Source organism: Gasterosteus aculeatus, chromosome 1 (assembly GCF_964276395.1).
Source record: "Gasterosteus aculeatus chromosome 1, fGasAcu3.hap1.1, whole genome shotgun sequence".
NCBI lineage: Eukaryota > Metazoa > Chordata > Actinopteri > Perciformes > Gasterosteidae > Gasterosteus > Gasterosteus aculeatus.
The window spans coordinates 12,920,829-12,936,706 of record NC_135688.1 but is presented as its reverse complement, the minus strand read 5'-3'; the positions used below and the strand labels follow the sequence as shown (position 1 = coordinate 12,936,706).

Genomic DNA, 15,878 nt, shown 5'->3' with positions numbered 1-15,878 from the left:
ACAGGGACACCCTCACATTTCACAACTCGCAGGAGCCGGTTCCCCCCACGTCTCCGCTCCTCCCTGTTTATAGGCTCCTTTCCATTATGTTGTCTAATTGCGTTAACAATCCGAGCTTCGTGGACACGGACATTGCGGCTGAAGCGAAGGACCCTTACTGGTATTATTTTAAATATTTTATATTTTTATTGGCTGTACTCACTAACTACTTATATGTATCTATTCAAAGGGAGATCTAATAAGAACAATCTGAGGGTGAAGTTAATATCTTTTTCAGCTCAACACAACACTTTTTCAACTATGCCAGTTAACAGTTTGCTCTAATTATAGTGTTGGACTCGTGGGTGTGCGGGGCCTCATTTAATTGCACGCCAACATAAACACCGGAGCGGGCGGCCCCTGTGGAAGGAATCGCTGCTGTGTGGGTAATTCACGCTCATTCTGGCTAACAGCTTGGCTGAAAGTCACACCACGGGATGGAGGTGGCAAAACCTCTCGGTGCCTCCAAGACAAACTTTCACATAAACAAATCACTTTTGCCTCAGTGCTTCTGACACGATCCCTCGTGTACTGCAGGAAGTCCCCATAGAGAATGAACTTGTTCCTCAGCATGTGTTGTCCTTGTTGCCGTTGGTGCGTAAAGCCTGCTGTGCTCCCCGATGGGCTCCGAGCGCTCATTATTGACTCTGCCTGCTAATGAACGCACCTCTGAGTGTTGGCTGGGAGCTGCGTGTCAAGACAACACACACGTGTAATCCATAAAACGCACTCACACAAATACATCCCACGCAAAAACAGTCGGAGCACGTCTAATTGACAGTGACAGAGAAAAGGCTCCCAAATTGATTTTCTCTCGCAGTCAACACACTTTAAACAGTCTGAAGAGAAGAGAGACACTTTTAAACTGCTGAAAACTTCATCTTAACAAATAAATGGGTTCCTTTTTCAGTCGGTTCATTATCATTTTACCCGATCGGTTGTCTATCAGGCACAGGAGATGGAGAAGGATGACGTCATCTCGTCCGTGTGCACAAATAGCGACCTCAGTGTGATAAACACTCATTATTCTGACAATTGGCGGCAGTGGGACACGTTATTTCTAGACCCCCTCTAATTAGGAAAACTGTTCATTGTAACTGTGCAAACTTTTACTGTGCTAATTAAGCAGGAATCTGACAGACTTTGTCTTGACAGACAGAGTTTTTAGTTTTACATTATATAAGGGGGAGTGTGGCAGGGAAGGGTAGAAGAATCCATTTCAAGGTCATACTGGGTGAGATCAGGCTGGTTCGACGTTTAATCGGCTCACACTGCGTTATCTTTCCCTCAATGTTGTTAATGGATCTCTATCACCACATTACCGTGAAACCCCACGGACGACTTCTGTAAGTCTCTCAATAGGTAATAATATGGTAATTATACCCCACCTTTAGGGGATATTGGGTGAGTCTTTCAGAGTGGTTCATTACTGGAAGAGAAATAAAGTGTAAAGCAGGAGCCACTTCAGGAGGAACCTGACCACCAACCATGTATAGCCGACTTTTTGCCTGATAACGAGGAGTTTTGATGGTTTGTCGGAGCGAGCTTTTCAGAAGCACATGATTTTGCAGAAAGATCAAAAATTACGAGGAACCATTTTTTCTGAACAAAATATATAACCGTCAGTCCACGAGGATGTCACATCTTCAAACTACCTCTCACACAAACAAACAAGTAATTTATGTGCGGACTTCAGCATGCAAAACAGTGTCTGCTCCGTCTCAATACTAACAAGTGATTTTATAATAAAGTAATTATTCAACACACATAATGAGTGTTCACCTGGTATTTGTCTAGCACTGCAGCGGGTGTTAAACCTCTGTTCCTCTTCTGTGACTTGTGAACCATGTTCAGAGGTAGCGCTGTGTTTGGAGTATTAATAGAAGCTTTTTCAATGAGCATGTGTTTGGGGAGTATTCGAGCAGCATTTGTTAACAATAATTTAAAAAGATCATGGCCAGGATGCTGGCATTTCCCACACCTTAAAACTCATAAAACATACCTGGGTTTATATTATGAGCGGAAAACTGCTGCCATCTCTTGCTGAATAAATTTCACACAGCAGCATCCCTCGAGGAAGTGACATTTCTGTTATGCAAATAGCTGCGTGCAGTACCGTCCCAGTGACACAGAATACATTATGATGGTTCCTTTCTTTCGTGCAAATCTGCATGGAAGTGTCTCAAAGCGTAGAATCCGTCTCGAAGAGCTGCTCTGTGGAGCATCGGCCGTACGAACCTGGGTACCAACACAAGTTTGAGCATGTTTAGCCCCGCCTCCTTTCAGTTCATTGACATGTTCCTCTACTTACTAAGTAATTTACTCAATAATAATTACCACATAATATGATGTGATTAAACAAACCCATGTATATTATCTCTCAAACACTAATGTAGTTACTCCCACAATTTAAGTTGCGTAATCACAGTAACATGTGGAATTCTTTCACTATAATTCTTTGTACAGTGTGGTAAAAAATTTTTTTATAATTGCCGTCTGGTTGTAGTCTGGTTTATAGTTTTTCATATTTTTCAACCCATTTATTCTGCTGGCTGATGTAAATAATCACTCTTTTAAACACAGATCACTGTCTGCTTTTGTGTCATTAATGTGGATTATGTAGGTGGCTCTTCCCACTCAACTACACGATGTTGCTCCGCAGCACAACAATCATTTGTCTGTTTTTGGGGTTTCACAATGCCTGCAGCAGGGTATTTCACATTTGCCACCAAAGTGGGCAATGTCTGCTATGAACATGTTAATGGTGGAAATAATGGCTGATGATGATATTGAAGCAGGAGGTTTTATCTGGATAATGCAGAGTGTGTTAGCGCTAAAAATAGGAATATAATTATAAGATTGTAAGCAATCAGCCAAATGGCTTATTCTGAATTCACAACAGGACATTCACAATCAGTAAAAGAACATGTAATTGTTCTGGTCCCAGTTGATTTCTAATGGGAGAAACATATTCTTACATAGACAGTACACAGACTCCTTTGTTCCTTCCCCGGGATATTTGCACAATAACTAGCCCTTTATTAGCAGGTTGAACTCAGGTATAGTTGGAATGTGTGCAGAGCCAGTAACTCTCGTTCTTTTATATATATATATCTATATATGATATATCTTATATAGCAAATGTTATATTGCAATTGGAGATTGGGCTTGGGTGCCACGTTTAGCTTATGGGAGTTTGACAATGTTGACGGACCTTTTCCAAATAGTTTGTGTCGCTCCGTTCGTGGGACTCGTTGATTAACAGTTCTGAAGTTCTGAGAGCAAAGGTACCGCTTCCTCTCCTTGCTCTCAGTTTTGGTGTTCAGCCAGACAGTAGAAATAATGACTGATCTTTTATTCGAGAATTGTCTTTGAAACAAGTGTACTTCCCAAAATGTTCTGTTATTTCAGTTTTATGTCAGTAGTATCAGAACTGTCCGCCCTTTTACCTGCACAGAGGTTGTGCCCGTTGGTCCGCACCATCCGTATCATCAATTTTTATGGGATTACTCTCAAAGGGCTTTGTTGAGATGTAACATGATTATTCAATCCGTTGTATTTATTCTTGCTATGCCTTTTCCCCTTTTATCAGCCTTGTATTCTCGTCTTCCAGTCTGAACCCGTACAGCTACGATGAGAGCTGTGTGTCCAGTAGCGTGGACCACCTGCCGCTGGCTGCTCTCCCCCTCCTCGCCATCGCCTCGCCGCGCTACCAGGACGCCGTGGCCACCGTGATCGCCCAAGCCAACCAGGTCTATCGCAGCTTCCTGCAGTCCGAGGACGGCCAGGGATTCACTGGTCAGGTCCGTCTCAAACATCTTCTGCTTGGAGAAGAGAGAACTCTGGCTTCTACTCATTGAATAATGAGCTGTAGGCACTTTGATTGGATTAAAGATTGCTTTTCAGTGAGCTGTTTAATTTGTGGGAGCACAGGCTCCTTAAGGGGATCTAGATGTCTTATTATTTCAGCAGACCACATTTCACGTTCTTGTTCTTAACAACTACTTGGTAAGAAGCTGCGCTTTCCTGTGAGGTAATGATGCTTGACGAGACTGTTGACCATTGACACAGAGCTACCAGGGAGCCCGCGTTGTTAGTTACTCCACCCCCTGAAATAATTCTATTCTATCTACTTTTTTTGAAGACAAAATAGAGATTTCATAGAGAAGCTGATAGAAGGGTCTACAATATGTGTTCGGTGGATTTATCAAGTATTTTAATGTGAATTCAGCATTAGAAACAAAAAAGCTTAAAAAAGATGGAGACAGAAGCTAAAGACTATAAACCAAAGTTTAAAGTTCAACTCCTACATCATAGCAATTGAGACAAATGAAACCATGAAACTAAGGAATAACACTGAAAGGTATTTATTCTCCTTCCATCCCCTCTTGCTAACAAGCACCAATAGTTTGTAGCTTCCATCTGGCAGGAGGCTGAGGTCCATCAGGACTAAGACCTCCCGCCACACGAACAGTTTCTTCCCCTCGGCAGTCGGGCTCATCAACAGAGCCCGGTCCCCCACTGACTGACTATGACATTCTACCGGTCACTCCCCTTCATACTGCACATGTCACTTTAACTGTCATTTATCACTTTGTCGTCACTCGTCACTTTGTTACTTGTTCGCTAGTGCACTATGCTTAATATTTAAACTTTTTTAATATTTTAAATTTTTAACTTTAACTTTATTCCCTTGTTTTATACTAACCCATAGCCTTATTCTTTTTTTTTTTACTAACCCATTGCATTAGCATTTCATTTTACTTTATTTTATTACTTGTGCACTGCTGTCTTGTTGTCTATTGTTACACTGTCTGTCACGGACCAACCTCCAAGACAAATTCCTTGTATGTTTGACATATTTTAGCAATAAATGTTTCCTGATTCCTGATTCCTGATAGTATTATTATAATTATCATCACCATTTAACCATTTAAGCAACAACAAAAAGACAGATAGCGAGGAGGTCAAACATCCCTCGGGATATTACAATACAGGTCATTTGATTGGCTTTTGCTGTAATGGCTACATCGGTTGATGGAGTTGTATACGTGTACTTTCCCACTTTATTTCTACAGCTTGGTTTGTGGAGGAGAATATTGAATTCAACCGCTCTACTTGTAATTACATTTTTTATAAGCTGTGTGTATTTTCACTCTCACACTTAAGTTAATTGTTTATTGGCTGCCGATGGAGTAATAATTGTCGTAGTAGTAGTCATACGGATCGACACCACTAAACGAAAACTCAAGTTGCAATCAAAGGATGTGGTATTCTCTGACTACAAAAGTGAGAGTACTGGAGATAAAAATCAAGCATACAAATGAATTCACCCAATGACACCGAAATAGGAAGAAAATCTAAAAAACATTCTGACTTGACTGTTTACACGTTATTCTCAGATGGTTAGAATACACATTTCAGTTAACAAGTCTGACCACTCCACTGTTGGTAATTACACTCTGAAGGATGTGTTCTGAAACAACAGGGAATCGAATTCTATGTGGGGGGGGGGTCGTTGTTGGGGGTCGTCGTCGTGGCGCAGGGGTTAGAGAAGGTGTGCTGGGAAGCACAAGGTTGTTGGTTCGAGTCCAGGCTGCCCCATGTTCCATGTCGAAGTGTCCCTGAGCAAGACACTGAACCCCTAATTGCTCCCCGGGCTAAATGTGAAAAAAAGCCATGGGTTTAAAGTGTAATGTAAGTCGCTTTGGATAAAAGCGTCTGCTAAATGACCTGTAATGTAATGTAATGTATGTGTGAGTGTGATGTAGATGTTACTTGAGGCGATGCACATAAGAAATGGAGAAGCTGCTCATAGCTGCATATAATTTAAATTGCAAACCCAGAACAACACTGTGTAGGAAAAAAAAGTTGTTTTGTGAAGTTTTATCAGCAGTTTGATTGATGACAACTGGCACAGATATTGCATAATGATCTGTTTGTGGCAAATGTTAAAAAGCATTGGTTCATTATATACTGACGGCTTGTGTTATTTATACACATTATGGAACTGTCCATTGTCCCCCTGATATGTCCTTCGCTAACTGAATGCAGCGAACTATCTTATGTTTCCGAGCAGGTATGCCTGATGGGTGACTGTGTGGGCGGCGTGCTGTGCTTCGACGCTTTGTGCTTCAGCAACCACCAGAGGCCTGGCAGCCCCAACGGCAGCAGCAGGAACAACAGCACCGAGAGCCTGAAGGTAGGAACCCGCGGCTTCACCCGTGACGAGATGATGCTGATGCTCACACCTGTACCGGGGAAGAGAACTGCTGGTACGTCGTTAAGATGTCACTGCACATGCAAAAAATGACGCGGTTGTGTTTTATTTGGTCCCTGTGGTTAAATACTACAATCGCGCACCCGTGCTGTCCACAGTACGCCTACGTAAACAAAACACCTCTGCCTTGCTTTTAGAAATGTCGTCAGCACAATGGAGCGAAGGCCTTGGCGCCGTGTTCTCTAAAGTCTCTAATGCGTAATGATTGGAAATACAAGTCATAACGGAGCTGAATGTTGTGTGAGGATCATCATTTCTGTCTCCGCTGGGTGATTTGATTGCAATACAATTTTTTTTTGAGCACATCTCTCATCGGTTCCTGTAGTGTGCGTGTTAGGTACTCATCATTTTTCAGCTGTCATTTGATTTCCTTTTCCTGCTGCTAAGCGTTGCTAGATCTCCACTTTCTGGCTGTTGCCCCCCCCCCACCATCCCTTCCCTGTTCTCCTCCACCTTGCAATCCACTCAAATCTCCATAGATTCACTCCTGCAGAGGGAAGGTTCACCTATGGGATCACGTGTAACGATCAGGTCCACCTACTCCTTTTAATATGGCGTTCCTCCTCCTCCATCTCAGGATAACTCGGGCCTGCTCGGGGAGTCCAGCCTGAGTCTGAGTTCGAGCAAGAGGCTCAGTAAGAGCAACATCGACATCTCCGCCCCCAATGAAGGGCACAGCCCGGGCGGGCCGCCGCTCAGCCGCAAGCAGAGCGACTCCTATGACGGAGACACCACGTCCACGGGCCAGCACAGCTTTTTTTCGAGGTACAACAGTATGCATGAATATGCCCGTACACAAGGGGGGCAGTATTTACCTGTGAGGCAACATATCACTTTGTTTATGACCAAAGCCTGACATGCTGTTTATATCAAGGTACATATACCTTTTAATATTTCTGGATGTATCAGGTAATTATGTAAAACCTTTTGTCGATGTTGGTCAAACAGCATCAGATGTACTGGAGTAGAAATGCCGTCTCATCCCGTTTGGAATTGAGATGATAACACACGTGCAGCATGCCGCCGCGGGCTCAGGGTTTCCTCAATTGTGTCCCCCTGTCTCGCCACTGCTCTTCATCAACATTTGCAGCTTGACTGCCCAGCCTGCCTACCTGTCTCTGCTGGACTATAAATAGCCTCTATGCCCCTGTGCCAGCAAGTTTATGTGTATAAGGGGGCGGGGGGCTGATTTTAGCCGAGTCGAGGTGGCTGGAGGGTCTCCAGCTGCCATGTTGACTCACTTCAAGCAACCAGTGTTCCCATTCCAAATCACACGCTCCAGTAGGCTGTAACCATCACAGCAATAAAGTGACTGAAAGTCCCATGAATTCACAGTTATGCCACATTGTGTCCAGGCGGTACACCTCGCTCCCTGCTCTTCTTCTTACACTGATTAATGGCGGGCCTTGTTGTCTGCTGGGTGACCTCTTCTTCTGGACGGGCTCTTCACCTCCCAGTGGATATTCCCAGTCCACAAGAGGGCTTATTAAAGCTCCTTTCCTCACACATAGTTAGCTTCTTTTATCGAATAGCCTATTGGAAAGCTGCCTACGTCTGCTTCCCTCCTTTTCACAAGCACCTCTTTCTGCTGAGACTCTCACTGGCAGATGTAAATGGTCACAACACTTTTTATGAAGACCCAGGTGACGGCAATCAGTCCAGCAAGCATTAGTCTTGATGTCCTAGATGAACATTTCTTTCACCGTACTATGTAAATGGTAGTAAAACTAACCTCTGAAGTTGGGAAGAAGAACATCAACCACATTTGGAAATCTATTTAGTCTAAAGTGCTTTGAAAAAAAGAAGCGATTATGTGGCGCCGGAGCTACTGAGAGGCTTCATCCATTCTTAATGAAATGATGAATGAAATGGCTTAGTTTAATAGGATGACATCATTCAAATCTATTTTCCACTCTCAATAGAGGACAGGAAATTTGAAACACGTTGTGCGTTTCGTATAATCCCTCATGAAGCAAAGTCAACTCACATTGGCTATACGTTGACATCTACTCCTGATTCTATGAGTAAAAGTGTAACAGAAGTATAATATTTGTTATTAAAGCAATAAGGTATGAGAGGCTGTACTGCTGCATGATCCGTCAATGCTATTGTTCCTATTGAGACGTATGATTGCAGAATTTGGGTTACAATTTTAACATATTTAACTATCAATATAATTAAATAGTAATAATTAATTCCATAACATTTGTAATTATTTGCTGTCGTTTAACTTGCTGTATATTTCCTTTTTATTCGTTGTGCCAGGTAAAGTCAGACGCTGCATAGCGATTCAACTTCAGCATCGGCAGTAGACACAAGTGTCGTGTGAGACGGATAACATCTTATGTTGCGTGTGCCCAGTTTGATGAAGGAAGGTGTGGAGCTGCGTGGCGGCAGTGGCCCCGGTCTGGTGTTGAATCCGGGTCGATTTGACTTTGAGGTGTCAGACTGCTTCCTGCTGGGCTGCCCTTTGGGCCTCGTACTGGCCATGAGACGTACTGTGCTGCCTGCCGTCCAGGGTAAGACTCAAAACACGGTGATTCTTAGCATCCACACTTGAGTGAACGAGCTCTCGCAGATAACAGTTCTTTTTAACTTTTAACTTTTTTATAACCCTGCACTACAAGAAAAGATATGTTTAATTCATACACTCTCCTCCATTCAGTGAATTGTATCACAGGAAAAGGTCCCCTGACTGCATCACTGATGCTAAAACAGGATTAAAATGCAAACTCCTTGAGGATTATTTGGCCGTAGTCCCTCAAAGTAATAAAAGTCCAAATAGTTTTGACTGTAAGTTTAGTTGCCCTACTTGTTTTTTGAACCTCCAAATGCTTCTCACACAGCTGCACTTATATTATATTATATTATATTCTGTGTGCTTTACACTCTTTATAATGACTTTGTTTGTCCTTTTGTGTTTTCCAAACCCTCAGTGAGCCAGCTGCATCCAGCCTGCTCTCAGATTTTCAACTTGTTTTACCCTTCGGACCCTTCAGCCTCCAGACTGGAGCCGCTGCTGCAGCCTCTCTTCCACAAGTTGCCGCCTTACGCTGTGCCGCGCTACCAGCGCTACCCTCTAGGAGATGGGCGCTCAACGCTTATTGGTAGGAAATGTGACTGAACCCTGGAAATCAATATGTGAGAGCATCTCCTCATGAATATTTCATTGGTTAATCTATTTTCAGGTGTAGTTGTTTATTGTGCATTAATAACCTTTGCTGCCCTATATTTTAAAGCTAGCAAAAAATATATTAGGAACTTTGTTAGCGGGTCTAGATTTCAGAGGCAGAGAACCTGTGACCTACTAATGTAACTTTCCACAGCCACACGTGCACATAGAGCCTCAGTCCCATTTATGTGTGCTTACCCTACATATGCAGAGACAAATTCTGCCCCAAAAAGTAATAAAGTAAAAGTAATTATGCTTCTTGTGGTGCAGTACCTTTGCCCTACCACCACTCTCTGAGGACCAGGCGTGTGAGATATTGGTCTGCTAGATATAGCAGAGTACTGCTCTAATCCCCCTTGAGGGCCTGGTTGTAGAGAGTGAGTCCTTAATGAGCCACTGAATTACTTGAAGCATGTTTTAGCACTCTTGGGACAGAGGGATGACGCATAGCCTGGAGACCCTACTCCTCCATGCACCTACCTCAACGAGGGAAAGTGGGGCGAGGACTAATCTGTTGAGCCAACCGCCCATGAGCATGAACTCAGATCAGAGGAGAAGGCTTTGTGGTTCGTTACACGGCTTTGAAGAAAATAAATCTCCGTTACTGAACACAGAATCATTGGAAATGTTTAACTCACAGCAGAAACAGATGTGGATGTTTAAACATGGAAGCGTATCGGCTACCCAAGTCCAGTCCAATCCAGACCAAAACAATGTTATGTACATATGTTGGCAATTTTACAACAAAAAAATTAAAGTCATAATTTAGTTTTTTCAGGTGCCTGAAACAAATACTCAACAAAGACTTGAGAACTATCATGTCTCCTACACCCAACCAAACCTAAATGAACATTCATTCAACAAAGAAGAAAAACTAGCGAACTAGCTCACACATTTTTGGTTGATTCTCTGACAAAGCAGAGATCTGACCGGATCATTATGGCCGAGCAATGATCAGCTTGCCCTAGACTTTACTAACATGGTCACTGTAAAAGATGTAGAAGCTATGTGCAAATTAGCTCTGTAACATTGGGTTACAATGGGAAAATGTTGAAGCAATTTGTACCTTCTGTATGTTCCAAATGGGCGCGTTAATAACCGGTCAAATCTGAATTAAAGCACAAGTTAGAATTGAATGCTGGCAATCAGTGCTGTATTCAAGACCGCCTAAAGAAACAAAGACCAGAATGTAAAAAGGCTTTGAGGGGCTGAGAAACCAAGACCAAGGGTAGCTGAGGGGATGTGCAAATTATCTTTTGTTTTCCACAAGCAATCCCAGTAATGATGTTATGAAATAAACCAGACAATGCACAGACAATTCAATGCTAAATCCTTTGAGTGTCTTGCTTGTATGTGTCCTGTGCCACAAAAACGTATGACACATGGTAATAAATACCGCAGAGTTTTTATCCGTGTAAACTGGGAGGCTGAGCTGTGTTTTATTAATTCAATCAGGTTCAGCCACTCAAAGAGCGAGATGCTTGACGCTACTCAGAGCCCAGAAAGATGATGGAGTGTAAAGGCAGGCGCACAGCGTAGACTTGCCGCTATACCGGGTTTTAATTAAGGGTCTGAATCCCTGCACCAGTGATGGGGCCTGGATGCTGTCAAATTATGTGTTAAATTAGAAAAACTTAGACAGGTGCACACGGACAGAAACAGACAAACAAACACGCTCGCTCACACAGACACACCGAAGGAAAAACAGCACGCATAACCCATGTCCTGTAATAGTGTAATTAGTTGTTATGAAGGCTTGAAAAGGCAATCAAATCAGGCTCCTGTGTGTATGACTTTGACATCAACACCCGGTGGTGGACAGTGGAGCTTTTATTATGATGCATGTTGCTAATATAGAGGCAACGAGCCCTCCTGCTATGTATTTCCAGCTATGGTCCAAAGGGGAATATGATCCTCCAAGACAGCATAATGAGCACCTACTCGTAGTAATTTATATCATATTAATCCCATGGCTAACGTATATGTAACGTGCTTTAACGTAAGGATGGGAATGTATCTCTTCTCGTTATTGTATTATCTCAGATGGGGGACTAGTGCGCATGGAGGCTGAGAGGCAAGGACACAAATCTCTTTTAGTCACCAAGACGTTTCAAGGCCGCGCTGCAATCGTCCGCCCTCACCTTATGAATACTCTGCCCGTTCTTTCACTTAGCACTGTCATCAGCGGTTTCCACCGCCGCTACCCATCTTTAAATCACAATCGTTTGGTTCTCCTACCTGTGGACTGGTGTGTACTGTAATTTTTCACAAATATTTTCACTCACATTTTTTCTTCTGTGATTTACAGACACAGTAACCAGCTTGTTTTCTTGCCTTTGCGTCTTTGTCACCATGTGGTCCTTTTCCCCTGCTTGCTCTGGCAGGTTTCTGATGCTCCTGCCTCTCTCTCTCTTTCCTCCACCACCTCTCCACCACCACTAGTAGCGGCTGGTGGAAAATTTACTGGGTAGCGCTATCCAATCAATTTGAGCCAACATCCCAGAATGATTAAATGCAAAACTGTCAAAATTGCAAATCTTGTTAAATGTTACTTAAACTGAGTGTTTAAGAAAATGTGTGAGTCACTGGTTCTCTCTGCCACAAGAGTCTCTCCCTCCGTTTTGGCCTCATCTTTTTATTTTTAAATTTATGCTGTGAGAGAACGATTGTTGTGTTTGTATTCCAGAGATTAGACACAAATAACAGATTCTAGTGTGTGCGTGTGTGTGATTAGAGATTATTATTGGGTTTTGTGTAACATTCAATTTCAATTTCCATCATAACAGTCCAAAAAGAGGACTTCAGCAATCAACCTCACCTGATTCTGTGCAACACAAGGGGGGGGGGTTGGTCTTTCCTCTGTAATCTGTTGTGGATGCCAATCTTTGTCCACCAGTTTCCACAGGAACAGTAGTTTCTGAAAGTCTGCCTCATCTTTTACAAATCTGCTTAGATATCTTAACACCAGTAAAAAGCCTCTTGTGGTCTGTCAACACAAAGTCATCTGCCAACTACACCTTGAGTCAATGAATGCTGTCAGATACCAACTAACTTTAAATTAACTTGTTTGTGATGATATTTCAGTAATCAATATCCATCAGAACATGGAGGTTTTCTGGTTTTCGAATGATTTTTTTTGTAAAATAATGCCAAATACAAAAGTCCTATTTTCTGCCCCTGAAAAGCAGACCCTTTATACACCCAACACAACGATTCTAGTATTCCTGAAATGAATGCAGTGTGTGTCAGATTCCATCATCCTCATCATCCTTAGAGACCGGCTTCATTAACCACATCTGATCCTCCCTCATGCAGCTGCTCATCCGTTTTCTGTGGCGGTTACCGATCCTTAAAAGTGCAAACAACCCAACATGTGGTTGCATCTGGCGATTTATTCATAAACATTCCAGCAGGCAGCCGAGAAAGGGTTCATCTGACACTTTATACCTTACACAAAGGGAATAACCACAGACAGGGTTTGGAAAGAAGATTCTACACTTTGGGTAATTTTGCGGGTCTTGTCACAGTAGAACAGTAGCAGGTCCCGAGTCCATTGACTCCAGTGGGATTCATTATGAGCACAGAGTCATTTAAGTTTCTACAAGCCGCATATCATTCAAATATTCAGAAACTAAAATGGCAATTTTCCATCTTTTTTCCCAGAGATTTTTAGCTGGCGCCAACTATAACGCAATTAATGGTTGTATTTAGCTCATTTTTGTAATGCCGAATATGTCTGTTAGCCACGTAAAATATATCGTTACATCTGTGACGCTAATGTTTGTGAAGGTCATGGAAGTGCGAACAATCTGTTAGGAGAATACGTTTTTTTTTGGCAGTGATACAGTGATTTTGGCAGTGATCTGCCCAAACCCAGACTCAATAATGTGCTCTGGTTAACGTTAACAGGCCAGCAGGCACACCTGCTCCTATCTAATCTCAGCTCTCCTCAGACGTGCGGCTCGCTGTTCGCAGCTCTCCGTTTCTACCTTACATCCGCTCCATCACATCAGCAGACATCCCATCGGATGTGTACGTGCTACATTAAATGTCAGTGAAGGACGTTTGCAGAGGCGGGGTCGTTGAGGCTTTTACTTGTGACATACATACAAATATAGATTACATTGGTTTGTAGTTTGTCACTGAGTTTAATCGATAGGACGTTGTGAGGCGCTCTAATGGGTTAGAGACTCGTTCAGACGTGACTCACACCGCACACAGTTTTCATAATATATCCAACATTGCTGGAGTGTTCTCATAGAAAGAGACTCAAAATAGAAAGTCAAGCAACACGGCCTCATGGCCGTGTTGCTTGACTTTCTATTTTGTAAAGCCATGTTAAGCCTTGTTGTTTAGTGGGATCTGTGTTACAATCAGTCAGTGTGAGTATCCGCTTCTCCCCGCGATGCATTTTTTCTTTCGTTAAAACAAACATCCACTAATATTCTTTCTACAATCTCTAATAAAAAAAAACTTCTGTGTAATAAAGCAATAAACAGTGTAAACCTGTGTAGAAAATTCCAGCTGTTTATTGTGCATGTATGTTTCTGTTTTTGCCTTTTATTCTCCTTTTCTACCAATATTTTCTTATTGATGTTTAATGCTATGCATATTAATTTGTCTTTTCACAGAGAAATATCCATGATAACATAGAAATATCCATATTGACATGTTATGAATTGTAAGGTAAGATACTATTAAAGTGAGCTGGGAGCCACTTCTCTTTCTAATGAATAAATTATTGATGAAATATGCTCCTTCTCTGCTCCACGACGGAGGAAATGGCAAGTAGATCCATGATGTCTGGTAAGACTAGGTCTCCTGGGAAAATTTAAATTTTAAACATTAGTGCCCAACAAATAGGAAAGACCTGCTCTCCAGCGCGAGAGAAAAACCCGATCAGGAAAGGAGCATTCTACTCAGCAGAACCAAGACGATGTTCAGAATCGAGTCAATACAATTGGATCCAACCTCATAAAGAGTAGTGGCAGTTTCCGTCATCGTACTCGGTGCTTCTCTTTGTTTTTTCCTTGATACAACAAATAGCAGGTCGATGCCTAGCAAGAGGCTATATTATCAGGAGAAATAACAGCATCGATTTTACGATTGAGGCCAGTCAATTGTTGTGTGATCAAAGCATTTCCTTTCTCTCGTCCCTCCCTCTTTGTCCTTGTCTTTTTTTTCCTCTCACTCCACACCCCCCACCCCCTCTTCTCCCCCTCCCTCCCTTGGCTCCCCTCTTAGCGGAGAGTATTCAAGGCCACTCCAATGTGTTTTTGGAAGGTGAGCAAACTCCTGGAGGTCCAGCTTCAAAGACGTCCTCCGGGACTAAGACTGAAGGAGGAGGGGGGGAAGAAGGGGGTCGTAGAGCCAGCGTGACCAGTGCGGAAAGTGAAATTTCCATTTGCTCCCTGGGCCAGCTGGGAAACACCATTGCTAACAGTGAGTGGGAGGGAAGAAGCGAGCCCCCGTTTTATTATTCAATTATGTCCTGTGAATGTATTCCAGGTCACGAGGTTTCACAGCTCTGAATTTAAACTCAGATATGCACATGCTTGTATATGTGTGTGTGTGTGTGTGTGTGTGTGTGTGTGTGTGTGTGTGTGCTTTCCAGTTTCCAGTAGCTGGTGGGGCTCCAAGAGGCTGGATTATGCTCTGTACTGTCCCGATGTGCTAACTGCCTTCCCGACGGTGGCTCTACCTCACCTTTTTCATGCGTCCTACTGGGAGTCTACTGATGTAGCAGCCTTTGTTCTACGGCAGGTGGGAAAGCCTTCTTCATTAGTAAGAAATGATCAAAAGCAAATTTATGTAGCGTCCTGAAACCAAGACTCAGCCTTAATTAGCATACTTTATTCTCAACAGTCGCAGGTAACTATCATCATCTAAAGGCCCTTTGAAGGGAGCTTCACAAAAAGTAGTAGGCTACCTGTGTGAATCGAAATTGTCTCTGAAAGTCTCTGACTGTTTTCTCAAAAGACCGACCTTGTCGAATCAAATACGTACAGATTCTCCATACCCATTTTTTCTGGGAGTAGATGAAACGAAATGACAAAATATGGCACATCTCCAGTCTCTTTTTAAGGCCAGACGTTTGCATGTGCACCGCGTCTTTTTAGATGTGACCAATGTGGTCTGTTCCACGTCCATGGGGGGGGGTTTGTTGGCTTTTACGACACGTTATTTTAACCAAAGCACAAAGATGTCATTTTCTGATTTAAAGTTAATATTCATTGCTGTAACATATGAGAAACCAGGGGAAGGAAGACACTTCTTCATGTTGAGACTTCTGCTGGATGTCCTCTTGGCCTGTGGAGATGTTCCTGCTCGCAGTGAGCATTGCTGTTTGTTCTTGAGAAAAGGGGATACAGTCTTAAGCAGAAACAG

General features: G+C 42.8%; 1 protein-coding gene across 2 annotated transcripts in view; it reads left to right on the top strand.

The window, feature by feature from the left end:
- Nucleotides 1-15,878, top strand: part of pitpnm3 (PITPNM family member 3) — a 54,552-nt gene that overhangs the window by 31,036 nt on the left and 7,638 nt on the right. For both annotated transcript variants that reach the window (XM_040175588.2, XM_040175579.2), the window contains exons 6-12: nucleotides 3,653-3,842; nucleotides 6,119-6,241; nucleotides 6,897-7,084; nucleotides 8,681-8,838; nucleotides 9,256-9,426; nucleotides 14,736-14,933; nucleotides 15,106-15,254. In XM_040175588.2, the coding sequence (XP_040031522.2) occupies nucleotides 3,653-3,842; nucleotides 6,119-6,241; nucleotides 6,897-7,084; nucleotides 8,681-8,838; nucleotides 9,256-9,426; nucleotides 14,736-14,933; nucleotides 15,106-15,254 (1,177 nt within the window). The remainder of the gene's footprint in view (nucleotides 1-3,652; nucleotides 3,843-6,118; nucleotides 6,242-6,896; nucleotides 7,085-8,680; nucleotides 8,839-9,255; nucleotides 9,427-14,735; nucleotides 14,934-15,105; nucleotides 15,255-15,878) is intronic.